General features: G+C 36.8%; 1 protein-coding gene across 1 annotated transcript in view; it reads right to left on the bottom strand.

Moving 5' to 3' along the window:
- Window positions 1–14,833: 14,833 nt before the first annotated feature.
- The window catches only part of LOC111038957 (B-cell lymphoma/leukemia 11B-like), a 30,583-nt gene continuing 23,003 nt past the window's right edge, over window positions 14,834–22,413 (bottom strand). Inside the window, exon 3 of the mRNA XM_022322225.1 lies at window positions 14,834–17,659. Coding sequence (XP_022177917.1) covers window positions 14,943–17,659 — 2,717 coding nt within the window. The 3' untranslated portion in view covers window positions 14,834–14,942. The remainder of the gene's footprint in view (window positions 17,660–22,413) is intronic.

Below are 22,413 nucleotides of genomic sequence, written 5' to 3'. Positions count from 1 at the left end.
AATCTTGAGTACAAATATTACAAAAATATGTATACACAAGCATAATAGTAGCTGTTGTATTACGCGCTGTAATGGGAAATATCATTTTCTTACTAAATAATAACATCATGTTATGCTAATGTTTGGACTGGGAAATTGGATTTGTCAAGATAATAGAAAATAAATACTAAATGTGTATTTTAAATATATATACATGTCTTCGAATAATAATTGTATGTACTATATTATATGTATTTTAAAAAGTATTATGCCAATTAGACGGGGAAAAAAGAAACGAAATACACTAAAAAATGTCTTAAAACTTGTCAAACGTTTTGCGGTAGTTAATAAAACATTTTTTTCGCACTTCGATTTCAATGAGCCCCTGTTGAATGTAAATCAACTATAGATTACCGATTTAAGTCCAAATATATTCTTTTTTTCTTTTCAGATGAGTTCAAATATATATTAAATCAGTTGCAGATTGTCAGTCGATTTGCATTGCTTTAATAATTATTCCAGTCGAAAACAAAGTAAACAATTTATCGGATAACCGTCCATGTTTATAGGGTGTTTCACCACAAAAATAACATATATTGTAATACTGTAAATCACGGAGACTTTTACTCAGTACGCCGTATTAATTAATATAGGTACTTTATAGTTGGTTTATGGTTAGCATTTATCGTTATTTCGTAACGATTAAGTATTCAAAATCAACTTATTCAACAACTACCTTGTCTAACCGAGCCGATCGCCATCCGAAGAGTTAATATTTTTTTAATGTAATGGTACATATTTTAATTCGATATCGGTGAGTTACACACTTACACACAATACATAACGAAAACAAAATAACGGAATAAAAAAATAATACAAAATTATCAGTTCATGTAAACAAATTATGATTATCACTGATATTAATTTTTATTTTTACTATTATTTAGGTATTATCTAGTTTATCTTAACATTTTTAGTTTTTATATTTAAATACAAATAATAATTTCCATAAAGAAATATGACTTACACTACCTATAATATGTACTTTTATTGAAAAATCATCTAAATATGAAAAACAAAAGCTTATATTATTTTGACTCGCGTGTGCCTAAATGATTTTGTAGCTGAGTCTGGTATAAATAGGGAGGAAAAATTCGAGAAAACATGGAAATCCTACTACTCCCGAGTTCTGCAAATAATCTACAAGCTGATATCCGTGTGCGTGTACGCCCCCCGCATTAACGTTTTCGTCGGTCACAACCAGACCGTAACGAATAAATCATATTGGGCATGACGTGTGTTGACGACCAAACGTTTAAATTTACAATAATCGTATTAATTACGAGACGCTCGTAATACTCTCGTAGTGAGTATAATATAAATCATACAGTATTATTATAACGATTTCAGACAAATTATATAAATTCGTCGACGTTGGAGAGATCTATACGAATGCGGTTACACCGTGGATCATCAATATTAATATTTGTGGACAGCCGCTTTATTAGCCTCTATGAAATAGAACCATAATATGATAAATTTATTTTTCTGAAGCACTTTATACATATATATATATTATATATATATGTCATGTATGACTATAATTACGGCTGATTATGGGGCGGGGGGAGTGTTGCACACCAAGACATCCCTTATCACTACGCCACTGCAGATAGCATTAATATAGCGTATTTTATGAAAGATAACCGTGGACGTCCAGACTACAGAAATATTAACTATTTAGTATTTATACATATATAATAGGTTGATAACGGTTGGAGAGTGCCAGATGAACTGGGCGGGTTCAATATACAATTTTACATCATATCTATATCAGCTATAGCCTATAATAGTTAGAGTTTGTTTGGCCGTATTTAGGGAGGTTGGTGGCTATGTACGAAATTTTCCCCCGACACGGTCTCCCGTCTGCGTGTGATATGAAAGTATGAAACAAAATATAATTTAATCAATAACGCGACAAAAATCACGTGTGGTGCAAAACGCGATCGAAAAACCATAATAACATCATTAACTACACGACTATACACTTGCGATAATATTACATAACGTCATTTACCTATGTATATATGACTCAACAGCTAAACACATGACGAGCACATGCATAGGTGTGGTGTTGGTTGATGTGGGGTGGTGAGGTGGAAGTGATGATGGTTCGAGGGAGGGGTATAAATTATTATAATATCATCATATAATATTTTGTGTACAAAATGAAAACTGAAGAGTAATAATCTGAATCGGAGTTATGCAAACATACATTGTACAACAAATCAAACCGAGTGGTGTGCATGAAAAAAAATCGGACTCGTCATTATAACAACGAACTTTGGGTGTGTTTACATAAAATAATAGGCAGTACCTATGTATAAAGTATTATAAATCACGGGATTTAAAATAATGAATATCAATTTGACTAGTTTTTCTCTACTCCGTGCGACGTAAGATTAAAAGAAAATAGTATTAAGCAGTGTCTCCAGCGATCCTATACAATCATCATCTCCTACACATAAACTGCATTCTGCCTATGTAAACTTCAAACCTGTCCTAACTGAAATGCTAGTATGGATTCTCTTATGTATAAACTATTGAATTATTCAAATTAGATTTTTATATTATCTTTAAATTTTAAAACATTACTAAATATTATTTAATAACTAAAAAATATGATATTACGTTTATATTAACTTAACGGAATAATGTGTTTGAATGATGAACTATTAAATTCTACTGAAAAAAAAAATCAAACATAAAGTAGTATCATAATAAGAGAGATAAAAATTGCATTTCATTTTTTATCAATTGAAATTTAATTTATACAAAGTGACATTGTTTGTACATTTCAATGAATGACGTCCACGTCTGGATTCTCAGACTCTTAACAATATTATCAGTTGATAACAATTTTGTACCAGTCTCACTCAACCTGAAAAATATAGACATGTGGCCAATGTATACCATTAAATATTCTCGTAGTTTGGTGATAATTTTTGTACATTTAACACAACACACCGCGAAAGCCACAGTAAATTATCTTTTCATGTTTCACATTAGCATCTGTTTGCGTTGTAATGGTTTTCGTTGTACACACTAAAAACAATTAATAATAATTATCCATAAAAACGTTACTTGGATTGCTTCAAATATTTAGTAAAATTATATAAATATATTTTTGTGGAAATTGGGATAACATATAATACACAAAACATTATATTTTAATAATATACAATTATTAATATCATATTAATGAACAAAACAAAATATTTCGTTTGAGTAAAGTGTATGATATTTATTTTATACAAACGTTAACGTATATTTTATAATAATACATAGTTCGAATTTGGCGGTATTCTCCTTTTTTAACATATTTTAAACATTGAATTTTCATTAAAATATTATCTGAATTTGGTCTTAGTTGGGTTCGCACCGATGTAAAAAATAAAAATGTCTAGGAGAATTTGTGCTCAACTGCAATCTGCTGTTTGGCCAGCCGCAATCTAAAACCGGGTGAAAGGGAAAAAGAGCAAACCAATAAAAATATTACTTTTGAAAATTCTATTAATATTTGTAAATTACGAAATCACTAGCCCGCGGTAACTACCCACAACAGTTTTTCAAATGCGTTGTATTTGATGGAAAAAAACAACAACAAAAAACAACTAATATATTATAATCTACAATACATTAATATATATTAATTACAATTTTATAAATTATAGTGCTTAGCTATTTATACGGTACTTAATATTGATATGGCACAGCGCCGTAATATAAAATAAAAAAGTAATTATTTATTAATGTAATATCAAGATTATTTAGAATCATATCATTATCTATGTACGTGCCTGGTTTGTCTGTTTCCTTATACGAAACTTGAGTTTATTTGATATTTAGTGAAACCGCGTAAAAATTCATCGATCATCAATCGACAAAATGTTACACATCTATCAGTTTTTTGTTATGTATTATTGTTTTAAAATATACGGGACATGACAAAATTAAAGTTAATAGGTAATATTATACTAACTCTTTTTTCCATTAATATTACACAATTATTATAATCTAGAGATAGTAAGTTTAACACAAAATATTGCATAAAAAATAATTTTCTCGTATTCGCGATGTATCATTCGATATGGCCTGGCTGGACCAAATTTCCCCTAAATTTCGCACTGCTCGTAGCATACGTGTAATCACATAGAATATTAGAAAAAAATATTAGTTATTGTAGTCGTATATAAACGATGATAATACAAATACGTCGAAAGCGAGTTCACCGCCACACACACACACACACACACACACACACACACACACACACACTGTACACATCTCACACCACACCACATCACGGCACATTAGCATAATATTATACACTCACACAGACACGATTTATATCGTCACCGCGTATAATACACACACACACACACACACACACACACACAAACCGTGGTTGTACGGACGACACACTCAACATGTGCACAGCTCAGACGTCATAGGTGGAAAAAAAATGTGCGTCTGAACACATGTACGTATAATATTATTATGAATAATATATAATAATAATAATAATACTATATAGTGCTCGACGCTCCGGCAGCGGACCCCATCACGATTTTTGTGCGTCGTTTTGTTTTTTTTTTTTACTGTGGTGCGTATTGTATATAATAATATATCTTAATAAATATATATTATGCGAGCGAGGTGTATACTGCAGGTACACGACGATAATATTGTAGCACTGTATGTTCTGTATAGGCAGGTTGGTATAGGTAGGTATGGTAGGTGGTATTATAGGTATGTGCGTACGACGACATTGTTAATATTATTGTGTACACGGCCGTTTACGCTTTGCACGGACCACACTAATAACTGGCTAGGTCGAAAAAAAAATAAAACGTTTTGTCTAACGTTTTTTTAGGCTGTCGCGTATCGCCGGCGCCGGCTCGATGGCTTTACAATATTTGTGCCGCTTCTCGTTTTATTTTTGTGTGACGTGGCTACCAAAAAAAAAAACATAATTTCGCGTAAATAATTTACTATCTTATCACATATAAGAATATTGTATAATCATTATACTCGACAGAGATTCACGTACGTTGTACTCACGACAATATTTATCACACGTAAGAATACGTGCCCATGTATACGCTATACTGTACCACATTTTAAGGGTTGATAGGTGAATCACCCACCCTCCCTCCCACCACATCTCACCGGTATAATGGATCTTAATTGTTGTCTGTGTATTTATAAGTTTATCTATATAGTATAAAATTGCCAAATTATCATTTGATAAAATATAAAAATTTATAGAAGAGTAAAAATAAATCCAAGATGTTTATGAAAGAGTGGTGAGGAGAGGAGAGTCTTCCGTATCAAGAGTTGTGTTATAAGTCTTTTTTATTTGTTTGAAATATTTATCTTGTAATTTTATGTAGGTGCATAAATACTAAATACTAAATAAAATAACCCAGCAAATACACTTGCGGCTAAATGATTTAGTTGAGATTTATCTGTTAACTCAATGTAAAAAAATATTTATTCATTCTATCAACCAATTAGTGTAGTGAATACCTATTCAAATTTATAAACATTTTTTTAGATATTTGTGATTCATGTTGTTTATGTTTTATTTACATTTTCCGTAACTAAGTTCCAAGACAAGTTAAACTGTTTTGTACGAATGTTAAAAAGAAAAGTGCTGTCAAATATCACTTATATTGTTATAATTACACGGAAAATAAAGAATATTGTTGTTTTCATAATATGATTAACGCAATAGTGTATCCATATACCAAACTCACCTATGTAAACGGTATTAATGCAGTTATGTACCTATTATATCCTATTCTATTCGAAGACGAGTCTTATAGTTTCAGGTACATATGCACTAGAATTTTATTTAAAATTCATATTATTATGGGCTGATGAAACCAAGTATACTATGATTTATTGCAGTGACATAAGAAATATAAAGTTTTAACATCACAGACATCGATTTTCTAAACGATTATACCCCGAACAGTGGCATTAAGATCAACATCCATATAAATAATATAGAATTTAAACAAGCCTGTGAGCAATGTGCGACGACGCAGTCTATAGACAAAGTGTGAACATTTTCTGGCTCAACGGCGGTGATGATTTTCGTTAGTTTCGTAAACTGTTTATCCTTTTTTTTCACACAAAAATTATTTCAAGTTTGGTAATTAAAAAACGAACACTCGACGAGCTTGCTTAGTCTCTCCGCTTGAATGTTTTTCAAATGGCATTGTCGCCGTTGTCTTTCGCCGTGGAACGGATCATCGAGCGGAGTGTGCACAGATAGTGGCGACAACCGGTCACATGACGCGTCCCGACTGGTTTTCTTGTAATTCGATTCGAAACTGTATTTTTTATACACCCGCAGCCTATATTATATAGTCCCAGATAAGCACCGTGCTTCCGTCCACGCTGTGTCTTGCGTGTGAGAGACGATAACAACTAAAAAACTATCTGTGCAGTCGATGGCTCTTTATTGTCTTGTCCGCAGATAAGATCCTTCTCCGTCGCCTTTATCCCACGCAAGTGGTGCCAGATAGTCCTATATTGTGTTTGTCATCCACCTCACCGCAGTAGGTATCCATTGCCATACGCCTTCGCGTCCCATTTTTCGATGACCTCTAAAATCATTTTCATTTGATACCACCTCCCCCCCCCCCCCCCAACTCATTCTACACACGAAACTCGTGCATATTATTACCTATATAATATGTGACTATGTTTACAGTCAGACTATTTAATAACGATTATTTATTATTATATACTTATGCGTCTTTTACTCCCCCGAGCAAGCCCATAACGTATGACGGTCTAATTTTGTCTCATTCGCCACGCTTTATTCACACGATTCCCGTTAACGATAAACATCCACTCACAAAGTTTTGATTTCTGTACGTTTATATATTATTTGATCGAATTCCCAACCCTCCCGATGTTCCTTATTAACTCATTATCACCCTCATCACTATAGTCTTGAGCAGTTTTTCTTTTGACATAAAATATATTGGCACCTGCCTATTTTCCCATCCAGTTTGAGATAACCCATTTTTATCTATAAAAAACTAGCTATTACTTTTGTCAAGTGATAATCAAAACAGAAATATTACTTATCAATACAAAAAACAAGTTTACTTACCCATGTATATACTTGGATCACGCGTGCAAATAGATACTAGTATAATATAATATACAATAACATGTTTAAGTGTGGTTAAAAATATAACAAAACTGTAAGTCTTGCTCTACTATCAAAAATTACTGTAATCATCTTCCAATTAATTGAACAATATTATAGAAATAATCACATACATATTTTGTTATAGCTCTATAATTTGTTCTTGTGATAAATAAAGTGTATTTTTTTTTTGAGAATCTTGAAAAATTGACTATTCTCAATTTCTAATATAGTACAATATATACTGTTAAAGTGCCTAATCTATTATACATTTTTGAACCGATACATGTATAAGTTGGTGGATTGTGTAAATAATTAGTTATTACCATACTTGATAATTTGATGTTATAAATTTGTCTAGTATTACCTATTTATCAATAATATATCTGTGTTCAGTTTTAAATGTAATATTATTTTTAACTATGTAATATTTTTTTTTTTTTTGCACATTAACTCGATTAATTAAACACCAATGTATTAAAGTATCTTCTGGTAAAATAACTTTAAATTACGAATTTTATAAATGGTGTAACAAATCATAATCTGTAATTTTCCAAATTCGTAGCATAAAATTTGCGAATCTATGACGTCAATAATAGGTACAAAAATACACAAATTGTGAATATTTCAGTATTCTTATTTCTTGAACCGTTCTTTTTAGAATGCTTAGCCACCAAAAATAACATTACCACATTGATGAGCATTAAACAAAATCAATTTTATTTTAATAGCTTATAGTAATGAAATGATTTATTATTGTAACGGAATTCAGTATAATAATATAAAAATTAGTTTTAAATTGGATATTGTTTTGGTCTATTTGGTCATTTCTGTAGTCAATATTTTGATGTTTAGCCGGCCCATTTTTTACTGTGAAAAATGTCAACAAAACCAAATACATACCATTGGTAGTTGGAACGTGAATTGTTAATAATGATATACTGTCTGTGAGTATTGAGCGTCTGCGCCGTGCCCGTGAGCGTGATAAAAACATTAGCCCACATAGGTATTTCATTTTATCATGTTTGTGGTTTGCGGTTTGTCTTCTCTTTTTTTTTAACTTTGAAAATTGACCACGTCATCCAATTAAGTTCTATCTAAGCTTACAAAAAAAAAAATATTGAAGTTCTAAGTTTTAAGCATATTGTTTACTAAGTTTACTACAGACATTTATACATACCGTTGTACACACTTACACTTCAATTTTTTTGGTCATTTTAAACTGTAATTTATATATTTTAACTTTCAAGTATTTTATTGTTTATTGCACAATCATGGTACTTACTATTTATGATACAATTTAGGAACGAAAATGTAAAAACATATTTGTATAAGTCGTCTGGTACCTGATTACGTGAATATCTAGCAGCGTTGTAAGCATTATTTTGACAAAACTATGCCCCTCTCACTTAAAATCTGACTCATTCACCATTTATGTTATATAACAATGGCCATAGTTTTATGGAGGGAGGGGGACTGGGCACACCCAACTTTTCAGAGAAATGATCAATTAAAAAATTGTCCGCGTAAGAGTGAAGTTTTTATTTGAAAAACAGAAGTTTAAATTTCCACACAGAACAAAAAATCATATTTTTTTTTTTAATAAGAGTTGGTATAAGTTGGTTTATTTAAAATTCAAAAAATCAGATTTTAGCAACCAAATTATTGAAGAAAAAGAGGGTGAGGACGCTTATCAATTCAATTGCAATTTAACACACCCGCCCAATCGGAAATTCACAACAGTCGTAACACTGCGCCAGTATACCTAGAACTAGCAGGTCCTACTGGCTAATATTGGCACGCTACTAGCAGCCATCATTGGCACAAGTACTGTCATATATATATATACGGGTTGATAATGCTTAATCAGTACTGGCACTGGCCAAGTAGTGACTTTCGATACTGGCCAACTACTGACAGTCAATACTGGCTAAGCACTACACGTAATACTGGCAGTCAGTGTTGGCACCAGCACTGACAATCCTGTCATATATCTGGGATGATGACATTTTACCGGTAATGTTTGGTACTGATTTAATAAGCTATACTCGTTGACGAGGCACATCGCTATAGAGCAGAGCAATTTTGCCGGATTTGGTGTGTTACTTTTCCCAATCGAAGAACCGCAGGAATGCCTTGAAATTCTTCGCCATTTTATAAGTATATATTATTATTTATTCTGTACACCTACCTGAACACAGTGACATCTTCGAAATATTTAGATTATAATTTTCAGATATTTGTCCTACGAATCCATTCGTACCGTTCTGCGCGGTTACGTCGGTATATTGACTTATAATATTAGATAACAATTATGTATACTTGCGATAAAATATTATAATAATAATAATTAACGATATAAACCATACGGATATTTTCGGCATAAATTAGTTCTGCAGCATACCGTACCTAATTGAAAAATAAATTACTCATATGGTACTTAATTTAAATTATTTGTAGTATAGGTGTAGTATATTCTTAGAAACGGAGACTGACGCACCATCTTAGCGCGGATTCGTCATTTAAAGGCAATTGTTTCAAAATTTAATTTCAATTAAACACTCGTTCAATTATGCACACTGAAAACAGTGAAAAACTACTATACAACAGAGCGACTTCCCAGGTTTTTTTTTTTTTTTATTATTATTAATTGCACGTGTTATTAAATATTTAAGTCACAAAATAATATAGGTAGGTATATATTACATGTTTTTATGAGTATACACGACCGTCGCAATAATTATCCGTACGCATACAAAGTTTAAGCATAATAACCGCTCGCCCGCAGTTCGTCCCTTTTTAAATTCTATTTTTCCTTCTAATTTATTGCGCCGTTTAGGTATTATTATAGTTACCTGTGCCCGCGTCGGCTGTCGTTTGAAAAAAATCCGGTAAACACGCTACGGACACGCGCGGCGGCACCCGACGTCACCACAATAATATTATTATTATTATAAATTCCCGTTAATACTTAATTGGCGGTTGCAGGATATTACTTATATTAAATTATTGGCATACGCGTAGGGCACACACACGGCTGCCACGTCGGGTACGTTTAATTTATAATTATTACGCACTCAGATCGCCGCCGCGTGTCATCATAATAATAATAATACTATCGTAATCGAACAGGTTCGATTCGTTCGGTTTGTCCGATGCAATATTATAATATCCGACGATAATGACGACGATATTATCCTTTTCAAGTGCTCCGACGGTGCGCCGCGGGCGTGGAAAACAATAATATTGTCCATATAAATCACAATAATACGCGCGCTTGTAGGCATAGCGTGTACACCTACATGTATACGGGCTTAAAGCTTTTCGTCGTCTTGTAGAGGAGTACCTACGCGTTTTCGGGTGTACATATTATAATTACTGTAATACTGTACGAAAAAATGCCGTTCGCACCACGAAAACACTAGATAAATGGACATACTATATATAGGTATCTGTATTCTGCGCAATCTTATTTCACCGCCTACAAACATTGCAATCTGCGCCACTTTAAAACAGTTAATAACATTATTTTTTCACCTGTTCATATTATGTGCTTACCTCATCAATGGAGTTCGTTTTAATTCACTTTTCTCGAAGTTCACTTCAAGTAAAATATTAATGTTTACATATTGCGAAATAAATATGTAAGTATTGCAACATTATAGGTAGGCATACCGTACTGAGTTAAATGAGTATAATATTTCAGTCAATACTACAATATGTAGAACACTATAGTTCGTTATCTACTTTATTGTTCGTGTTAATAATATAGTCCATATTATTTGTTTACGTTTTATCTGCCTCTGACAGATGTGAGCTCCGTAAATTTATCATGTAAATTCCAATAGCTGAAATCGAAAGTCAGGCGCAGATTACCAAAAACAATATTTAGATGTGGCGCAAAGTACATAATATGTCGATTTTTTTATGCTTTGGAGTGGATTGCATTAAATACACCAGTTGACGGCGCAAGTGACAATAATACTAAAATTGGAGCAGAATACCATCTCTTTGATGTGGCGTACGTATGATATAATAATACTGTAATGATAAGCGCCCAGATTTTAATGCAAAGCGCATTTGTTTTGAGGGGAGGATTTCGAGTGGAATACATATTTTGTGTTTTGAATAGATTATTATAGTTAGGCGTTACGTCAAGTTGATAGTGTGTAAGGTTTAAAAATCTGATTTCGGTGTAATACCATGACTTGGTATGACACGCGATTATCACTGTCAACCATTTTCACGCGAGTTTTTGCGAGTTTTTGCGCAAACATGAATCAACTGAAACAGTATTGTCGTTGGTACTTACCGTGTTAGCAGCAATGCATACGGAAACTATTATAATAATATCTATTTACACACACATAATATGCATAGTGTTGAAAATGAATACGAGGCAAAATTTGGTAAAATGCATTTTATGACATAACTAAGGCGGAGCGTCAATAATATTGCAATACGCATGGTGTTGAACATTTTGCAGATATCTTTCGCAACAAATCGTCAACTAATTATAATAGCACTCCGTGTTCGGTTAAAGTGTGTTATTTCAAAACGATCGTGTGCAAACATCGTATTTAGATATTATTAAAACCGATTAAAATTCGGTTTCGTTTTAACTCCGAGAGCATTACGCTGTTCCAAAAGTCAACAGTTAACATTTTAACTAGTATGTCCTCATCGAAGATCGACGTGCAAATTTGTGTTTGTCGCTGCGGACCACATATTTTGTAATTAAATACAATAATACGCCTGCACATAGGTATTAGGCTACGCGTGCAAACACGCCGTGGAGCCACCGGTCTGAAAGTCCTGATAATATATTTGTAAATGTCCACGACGAAGGGGGTAGAAGTCTAGAATTTACTTTCGGGTATATAGGAGTCGTATTCATTTCGCTGCATGCCATAATGCCGTAAGCCTACATAGGTCCCAGACCAGACAGGTCGTACACTCATATACGATTTACTCTCACGGTCACGAATGTTTTTGCCAACAAATCGAATATATTAGCGATGAACAGCTCGTCGCAGGACTGCTGCAGGGGTGCATTATTATCAACACAGGTAGAAGGTATAATATAATACATGCATAATACTTTTATATTTGTATATTATTTATCATAATATATTTTATTAAACCAATTACAATATTCTAAACAAATCATTTATAGTGTGTATATAAATATATTATATATGATCACTTAAACGAAAAAAAAAGAAAAATAATATTTGGTTCGACGTAAAATTAATAATATTATAATATATAGTAGGTATTATGTACAAATACAACGATATAATAATATATATAATATATACGGACAGATTAAAAAAAAACAATAAACGAAACAAAAATTGTTTGCAGTACATCATTCATACTCATTACTCGTACACATACCGCAGAAGGGAATTAAATATAATGTCCAGAGACATATTTTTAATGCAACAGTTTTGATTTTAAAACAAAAAAATAATAATAACTTTAAGAACACGCGACGTCGGCGACGATGTGATCTGTATCAATACAAATATAATATACATATATTATTATAATGTGTCTATGATAGTTATCTATCCATAATTTTTTTAATTTTATAGAAAATAAATACATCGTTCGTGTGTTTGAGTGTGTGTACTTGTTTTTGTGTAAGTGTAATATAGGTACTGTATACTGTATATAGTACGTATATATAGAAATATAATTATGTTTAATAGTATATTAGATGCGTACACGGTAAATGTCTGCATTTCGATTTCCGACGTCGGAGATCAGACATTTTGATGATTAATCGACAAACGGAAAAAAGTGCACTAGATGATCATAACAATTGTAATAATATTATGCATAATCATTACTATGTCGAGTGACCATCAAAAGTCTGAAGGAAAGTGTCGTCGGACCCCGAAACCGAAAACGACCGGCATCGTGAAGTTTCACTAAACCTAATCTAAAACTCGACACTTCAACAACATAGTATAGTAAACAATAATAATAAAAATAATTAATAATAAAAAGATAGACGATTATTTATTTATTTATTTATTTTTAGGTACAGTGATGATAATATATATATTTTTAAAACCAAACGCACAGTCAATAAAATATTAAACTTACAATTTATTTACGTAAGGTATTTCCTAAATTACATAGGAAAACTTAAATACACCGTTTTTTTTTTTAAACTCTAATCCGTATAAGAACTCTACAATAAAATAATGAGGAACATTAGTGAGCGTAAACGCAATTTTAATTAAAACGTAGGTAAATGTTATAATTTTTAATTTTTTTTTTTTGTCTTTTCTTATTTTTTATTTCAAACATTTTATGGGTGAGTTTATACTTAGGGGGTTTGGAGATGCTTTTAAATCTAAATCAAATAATAATCGTAATAATCATAATAATAATAATAATAATAATAATGATAATAATATAATGATAATAATAATAGTAATAATAAGAATAATAATAATAATAAAAATAATTGTAAATATAAAATAATAAATAACAGACTAGTCAAACATAAACCGAATTTACAACATTTTTTTTTTTTGTTAGAAATTACTCATTTCTAAAAGAGAAAAAACAAATGATTGTTAACAATAAAAAAATACTACACGACAAAATTCTAGACTTATAAACATTTTGTACTTATTTTTATGAAAAATTATTTACACGATGGAAAAAATGGGATTTATATTATTTTATAATAATATACACGATATTATTGTGTTCGACACGTTATTTATATTTACAATTTTCCTGGGAATGTTTATCGAGATTATAATTGTATAATGTTAATAAAATTATTATTACCATATACAATTGTTTTCCATTCGCATAATCACGCATCCACTCGATCTATACGTAAACGTATGTATGCGTATAAAGCGGTTGGAAAACTTTAATAATGATTATGCGAACTCTATAAAAATGCAGTCTTGGGTGTGGAACTCGTGATGATCTCTCGGGAATGTAGGAGGTACTTTCGTTGAAACGGAATCACCGCGAAAAAATTCAGTTCAAAAAAGGAAAAAAGTCGTAAACTGTCAGGTGTACGCGAAATCGGTCGGGAAACAGTGTACGATATTGTATAATATAGTAGGTAGGCATCATGTGGAATGGTACGTTTTTTTCAGTTAGCATAATAAAATTTTGAGCGAATCGATGTTATGCCGTTTAACCGTGGGATGTATAATAGCCTTATACAAACAGATAAAGGAAGATTAAAAAAAAATATAAATATATAATAAATTAAATTAAAACAAGACCGTATTTACACCAGACCTAAAGGGGTGGCAGCGGCACACGATAGAAAGACGATGAGAGGCATACATCGTGTCCTGTATGTATAGGTATATATGGTTTATAATAATATTAAAGATTTTTTTTCAAGAAATATTTATAGAGAAACGGTAACTAAAAAAAACACATAAAACTGCATGTTCAAAACAAAAATATTATCATTATAGGTATATAATAATATGTTATTCGAGATCTATTTGTATTTTGTAAATTATCTATATATTATATATATATGTATTTCATAACACACTTACATATTATACCTATGTGTGGTGTAAGAGATTTATTAATGTGTAATTTACATTATATTTTTTGCTGTCGATTTTGCGATTCTCTAGTGAAATATTATAATATAGACTCAGCCATATCAGTATATTGTCGTACTCTGTACGGGGAGGGGACTGAAACCCCTCCAGGGGAAGAGTCATGTGTTGTCTTTCGAAACGACTGAACTGCTGTATGACTCGTCGTCGGCCATGGAAGACGGCGGTAAAATGTAACCACCGCCAGACTCGGTCTTGGAACCGTCATCCATCTTGATGTACTGGCTGCCCTCCAGCTTGATGTTCTGGTTGACAACGCACTTGCGCATGTGTTTCTCGAGCGTGGACGGCACCGAGAATGGCATCTCGCAAAACCGGCACCGGTATACGTCCTTGCCCAAGCGGCCGTGCGTTTTCATGTGCCTGGTCAGCTTGGAGCTTTGAGCGCACGCGTACGAGCACAGCTCACACTTGTACGGTTTTTCACCGGTGTGTGACCGTCGGTGCACCGTCAGGTTGCTGCAGTTTTTAAATACCTTACCGCAATACTCGCACGTGTCGTTGCGCCGCGACTCTTTCTTGGAGTGTCCCCCCTGCAGTCCCTGCAGGTTAAGCGCTGCCGACAGCGAACTGGGACCCGGTTTCGAACGACCGCCACTGCCACCACCACTGCCCGGTTCCCCGACGCTGCTTCCAATTGACGGCGGCTTTCCCGGAAGTCCGCTCAAGAACGACTCGCCTCGATGGTGCGCAGCAATGGCAGGAAGCCACATGTTAGCAGCGTAAAGTCGTTCCCTGGAGAGTAGCGGGTGATGTGGGTTGTCGGGGTCAAGCTTTAGCCTCTTGGAGGCCGGATCGAATGGGTTCTCGAAAGCGGAACCCGGCCCAAAGATATGGTGCGCGCCTACTAGATCGAGTGGGTTCTGGCCGGCTGCGATTAGGTTCTTGGTGAGCTCTTCGCGGAACCGGATGTCCGCCGCCGCCTTATCGCTGAGCCCATTCTCCAAGTTACGTAACGGGTTCGCTGACTTTGCCGAACTGTTGTTATTGTCTGGTATAATGGACGGCGAAAGCCGGAAGTTGTCTTTCCGCCGTATCCGAAACGGCGGCGGAAGTAGTGACGACGACTCCTTGAGAGCCTGCTTGTATGCTTCGCTGTACTGTTGGATGTTGCTCAAGCCAAACTTGCTCATGAGCTCACCAACTAGAGAGCTCGGTGGTAATGGTTGCGGTACGCGGTCACCTGGTGTGTTCTCAGGCGATGTGCGAGTGGAACCGTTGCCACTTGGCTTCTTGTCGTGTTCAGCCGACGACGTTGACTTAGTGGTCAAGTCCTCTGGCACATCACCACCTTCATCGTTTTCGTCATTATCTTCGTCCTCTAGCTCCATTTCTTCCTCCTCTTCCTCTTCTTCCTCCTCATCGTCATCGTCACCATCGTCCTCGTCAGCGTCGTCCTCGTCACCATCATCCTCCTCCTCGATTTCCGCCTCGTCTTCGTCCATTTCAGAATCATCCTCGTCATCATCGTTGGATGTTATGTCCGGTGTCGAGCTCGTATCCACCCCATTGGCAGTCGTCCCACACTCGCCACCGGCCAGCCCGTTTCCCCGATTCGACCGGCGGTGCGTCTTCATGTGCCGCTTCAGCTTGGAGCTCTGCGTACACGCGTGGTCACACACCGAACACTTGTACGGCTTTTCTCCGGTGTGCGTACGCCTGTGTACGATTAAATTGCTCAGGAACCGGAATTTCTTTCCACAGTACTCACACTCGCGGGTCTTCTCCTCCTCGCCGATTTGCTGGTGCTGCTGTGGTTGACTAATTATGTCTTGGCAGGTCTTGTCCTTTAATGCGTTGGACGACAGATCAAGCGTGTGCCTGGACGTATCCCGGTCTTGTTCAGATAGTGATTCGACCGAATTGTTGTTGCTCACGTTGCTGTTATTGTTATTGTTGTTATTTAATCCGACAGTGACCGCTGCGGCGGTGGTAGTGTTTGTCTGCGGAGCCGTCGTCACGGCTGCAGTTGTCGACACGCTGTTGTTGATGTGGTTGTTGTTGTTGTTGTTGTTGTTGGGGCTGCTAAAAGGTGGCGTCATTTTTCGCGGCGAAGGCGACGAACTTGGTGCAGTAGCAGCTCCAGGACTAGTGGTACCTGCGAGTTGCCGCAATCGCTGCGAGTAAAAATCCATCTGCGGATCAAGATTTAGGGCCGGTAACGTTGGCGCTGGATGTCTAGGATTGTTCCTGTCATTGGCTGCAGCAGCGGCGGCAAGCCCCGGGAACGGTGAAGTCGGCATGGCGTTTGCCGCGGCCACCGCCACGGCGAAACCCAGCCCGTGCTGCTGCTGGTTGAGCCTAAACTGTTCAGACATGAGCTGCTCCATGCGGAACTGATGGTCTTGGTGGTGACTGGACGTCCGCCCGAACAGCTGAGGATTGCCGATGGGAGACGTCCCGGGGAACGGGGACGGACGCTGGGGAGGCTCGCCCATCGGCATCCTAAGCAAGCCTCCAACAGCAAAAGGGTTGTGCATAGGTATGGACATTGGATTGTTGTCGACCATCGACGGCGGCCCGGTACTCGTGGGCGGTGGTGGTGGCGGTGGTGGATGGGTGTGCATGTTCATCCTTGAAGGGGGCATGCCCAGGGCCAGTGGCAGAGCTGACATGCCCGGTAGTGACGACGTGTTTCCACTCGAGCATCCAGACGATCCCAACGAAGAGCATGACGAGTTGTTCTTGGACTGCGACACTGGCGATGGCGTACCGTCTGAGTAGATCTTCATTGAGTGTGAGGTCTGGGCGTGCTGCAGAAGCCTCCACGACGAATTGAACCTCGCCTTGCACGTGCAACACACAAAACTGCTGGGCTCTGTGAACATGAAAGAAAGAAAAATAAACAAGAATTCGATTAGAACGGCCGTTGTTTCGAAATTTCCTATCGGTCAATCGACCGTGTGCGAGCGCCGTTACACGCGGCCCCGCAGGCTGCGCATAATGTAATTTATATCATATAATATACAGGTACAGACTATAATATAATATTATTATATACAAGACGACGACAATACTCCCGAGTCCGGCTCGACGTTAAGGAAAAAATAAAAATAATAAACCCATACTGTGCCGCAGCCGTCAAGCGCATACCATTCAATTGATTTAAAATTTAATAATGGAACAAAAGAGACGACGGTGTTTTTATGTTTTCGTAATAGAGCTGGACGTCGGTTGTGTTTCTATCGCGTTATTGTATAATACTCGTACAGGAGGTAGGTACCTATATATATATGTACCCTTATATTCATTTAATATTAAATAGTTTACGAGCGCGCGGTGCAATTATTATTATTATTATTATTCCTCAAACTCGGTGGCACAAAACGAAAGAAAAAAATATATGATTGACTTGAGAATAGATTGCGCGAGAACCCGATCGGACTCCAAGCGACTGCTGAGCGGCGGCGGCAGTGGCAAGTAACGGCCGTTTTCCGGCAGCGACGACGACGACGCCGCCACCGCCGCCTATGACGTGTGGCTGCGACCAAAAAGGGTCATACTACATAACATATAATATTATTATGTGCGTGCGAGCAGCTGACCGAAAATTTGCGGGAGAACAACAGCGACGACGACAACTGCGCATTATTGCACAAGATTCGGCGAGTTTTTGTTATTTAGAAATCTATATTGTGTTTCGTACGTACACAATCAGTATATATATACTCTTTGTGAACTCAATATACACAGTAGTTGTGGTGGTAGTAGTCGTATAGTAGTAATAGTAGTAGGGGCCGGTAAAAATTTCATTAAAAAATATTAAACAAAAAAGAGAGAGTGAGACGGACATTCACACCCCATCGTATATATCATTATACGCGCGTATTATGTATAAAGTGGTGTTTTTTTTTTAAAAATGACCCGAGGGATAATATGTAACGCGACCACCGCCACCGCGTTCCCCTATAATCCGTATATATCGGGTTGTAAAGTTTATTTTTTTTCCCCGTCGGACAAGATGCGTCGGTGTGAAAAATAAAAATATAACGTTTTCGCGGTGGCGGCTGCTACGCCACGGTAATGGCAGTGGCGGCGAGCGCAATAATGAAAGCGTGGCGTATAAACGCGGGCGCCGGGTGGCGCGATGATGCGCGGTTATGACCGGACCCCGAGAGAGGATAATATTGAAAAAAAACTGTAAAAACGACTATGGAAATGCGACGGGCGATGCCTCGTACGCGACGCCGGCGGCACGGCTGGACCGTGCGTGACTTGAATGCTTAACCGCGGAAACGAAAAAAGAAAGACGCGAAACATCGAATAATATATAATATAATACCGACCGGAATCGGTTAAATAAAATAATACCGAATATCATACCAGATGCGAACTATTGCACACAAAAATATGTCGTATAGGTACTTAAACGAGCTCGTTGCCCCGAATTAATTATTATTATCGTCATAAGGTACATGAATCGGCGATCGCCAAGATGATCTATAGAATAATATGATATATGCATATACTATACAGAATATGACACGTTCGGTTAAGACGAATCCAGACAATAAAAAGTTATTATTATGACGTCTAAATAATACCTACGCTTTTGTCGTTTTCTTTTATACTTATATTTCGTTTTTTTCCGCGGTCCTCCCCTCTACCGAAAACCAAGATCGATGCTGTGGCGGAGAATAGGGCATTGGAGAGAACACGGTTTCTCTAAATAACACGAAAAGTCGAACCGGGCACGTTTCTCCGTGATGCACGATAACAGTGTCGTCTATACATAATATACGCGCGAGTATAGGCTCCTGTAGGAGTAATGGGGGGAGGGATATTTCATTTTTTTCTTTTCCTTTTTTTCAAATGCAAATTCTAACCATCTCGCGCTCATGCACACACACACACACACACACACACACACACACACACACACACACACACACACACACGTCACACATACGTACACATTATTACGGTTAGGTTTTCTTTTCTCGACCCGCCACCCGCAATGCCGTGTATATATATTATACACACATACACGCGCGCGAAATATTATTATAATATATTATATTGTACACTATATATGTGTGTATATACGAGGCGAGTTTCCGCTTCCGGCGCCGCGCGGGTCATATATGTGCGGGGGAAGTGCAGAGGCTCGTCGTAGTGGTGGTGTGCGGGTCGCCAGCTATATATGTGTATACGTATACATTATTATAATATCTATGAGCGCATTCATCATCACCGGCCACAAGTGGACCTCGCCACCGCAGCCTCCTCCACCACGAGCAGTACTCCCCCCCCCCCCGCCCACTGCAGAGTACCGCCTAGCGTCTTTAACCGCGGAGCGTATATTTATAATATACCACGTATACCGTATATATAATAATGCGTATATTATAAGAAGATAACGTCGGCGGCGCGGGCACTGCACAAAAGCGGCAGAGGACCAGCGGGTGCGAGCAGCGGAACAACAATGACGGAGGACCGTACGTGGGTTATCTCGTCGGTGTCGTCGTCGTCGTCGTCGTCGTCGACGACCCTCTTAAGCTTTTTAAGGTTTAAAAAAAATAAAAAAATAAACGAGCTTTATGGACAATCTGTGTTAGCCGTCATCTGTGAGGCAGTAGATGGTCTCTATACAGGGAGTAAGAGGAGGAGGGGGAGGAGAGAGCCGTAAATTTGCCTTTTTTTTTATCGCAGGACTTTCGTATATAGAAGAATAGCTCCTGTTTTGCATGCGGGCTACCCTGCTGTCCGTGCAAAGCCATATTATTATAATATTATAATGTAGGGCGAGTGGAATCGAGTACACACTCAAGTGCGGCTCTATGCAGAAGATATATTTAAATAAAACCGTATTATCACTGCCGATTTTAGCAAATTATTATCCTACCTACGTACTCGGCCGACTCGCCGTCAGACGTATGCATAGGTACATCATAATAATTATATTGTTATATTGTAGTATTTATAATATTTTTTTTTTGTTGTTGTTTCTAGTCGAGTGGTCTATGCGGCACTTTGTTTTACTACAGCAGACTGCCGTCATTAAATATTATTATTGAAATAATCGTCCGAGGCCGCGATCACGGACGGACGGCGTGACACGTCCACGTGACGGGGATTGCGTCCGTCAGCGGATCGACGAGTGGTCCGACCATACGGACGACCCGTGTCTGAAGGCGACGATAATATCATAATAATAAATAATAATAATAATATATAATACACAATACAATAAAATATATGCCTAAAAATAATAATAGTAATAAACCGCCGCCGACCTTATGCACGCCGCCGCCGCCAGCAGCCCTTATACCAATATGTATAAACGGTATATAATATTATGTAGGTACCTACCCCCGACGGGCACGCGTACATACGCCGAATTACCTGCCTGTACCTGAGGGTCTTTCAGGATACATATTATTGTATTTTAAAGCGATGGACGCGTGTACGTGTAATATATTATGCGCGCAACCCTTTTTATTTTTCCGAAATTGGGGTGTGTACGTCGCCGTCGAGACCGCCGCACAGCTGTGACGGACACCAGGCTTTAATAATATTCATTTTTCCACAGAGCATATACTATTATACATAATATATATACATACTAGGTATATACTTTAATAATAATAATATAATATCGGGTACGCGCGACATGTAGTATATACACGGTGTGATCTGCATCTGCTGCAGTGCTCTCGTGCTGCTGCAGTCTCCACGCAGTTAGACTCGTATTTTTCCTCGCCCAATCCTTTTTCACATTATATACACAATAATATGCCGTTCACGTATATTAACCCTCGACGAGTGCCCGACTCTCAACGATTTTCACGAAATTCGTCAAACGTCATCCCGGTTTCGGGTGACTCCGACGGGATTAGATATTATTTATTGAAACTATTACGTTAAAATATTATCGTCTGTCGCCCGTCACGAGTGCGCCCACCTCCTCCCAACCCCCTCCATCCCCACTCACACACAGACAACACGACAGACTGCAATGGTTTCGACCTTCTGTTACGCGTTACATCACAAACAAACGTACCGCCGCTGAGTCGATCATATATAATCGTACTTGCACTGTGTACCTACGCCGCATAGAGTATATATTTATACACGTATACGTACATACCTATGTAATATAATATATTTGTTTAACGATACTGCAACTATTACTACACCAGCTATAGCGCCGGATAACCGTAGTCGTCGTCATCGTCGCATTTAAATAAATCAATTATGCGTCGGTCGCGAATCAGTATAATACACGTAACGTGAAATATAATAATGTAAATAAACACGACGTTTTAACGAGCCGGGTATACTAATGAGTATAGGTATGTCGTTTATTACACACACCACGTAATTACTGTTATTGCTGATATTTATTTATCAACCACCCACCCACCCATCACAAATCACGTTAAACTGGTGTACCTATTGTGCTCGATTTTATAATTGGTTTATTATATAGGTAATATAAATATTGTAAATGGGATAATAAATACATACATATTATTAGGCCGGTGTATTATTATGAATGTTTGAAATGACTCGCGGAAATTAAAAGCACAATGTTGAGTAAAGACATGTTTTATAATACATTAGTACCTA

This window comes from Myzus persicae, unplaced genomic scaffold (assembly GCF_001856785.1).
Source record: "Myzus persicae strain clone G006 unplaced genomic scaffold, MPER_G0061.0, whole genome shotgun sequence".
Taxonomy (NCBI): Eukaryota; Metazoa; Arthropoda; class Insecta; order Hemiptera; family Aphididae; genus Myzus; species Myzus persicae.
Note: the sequence above shows the minus strand (reverse complement) of the source record. Positions and strands in the feature narration are given on the sequence as shown.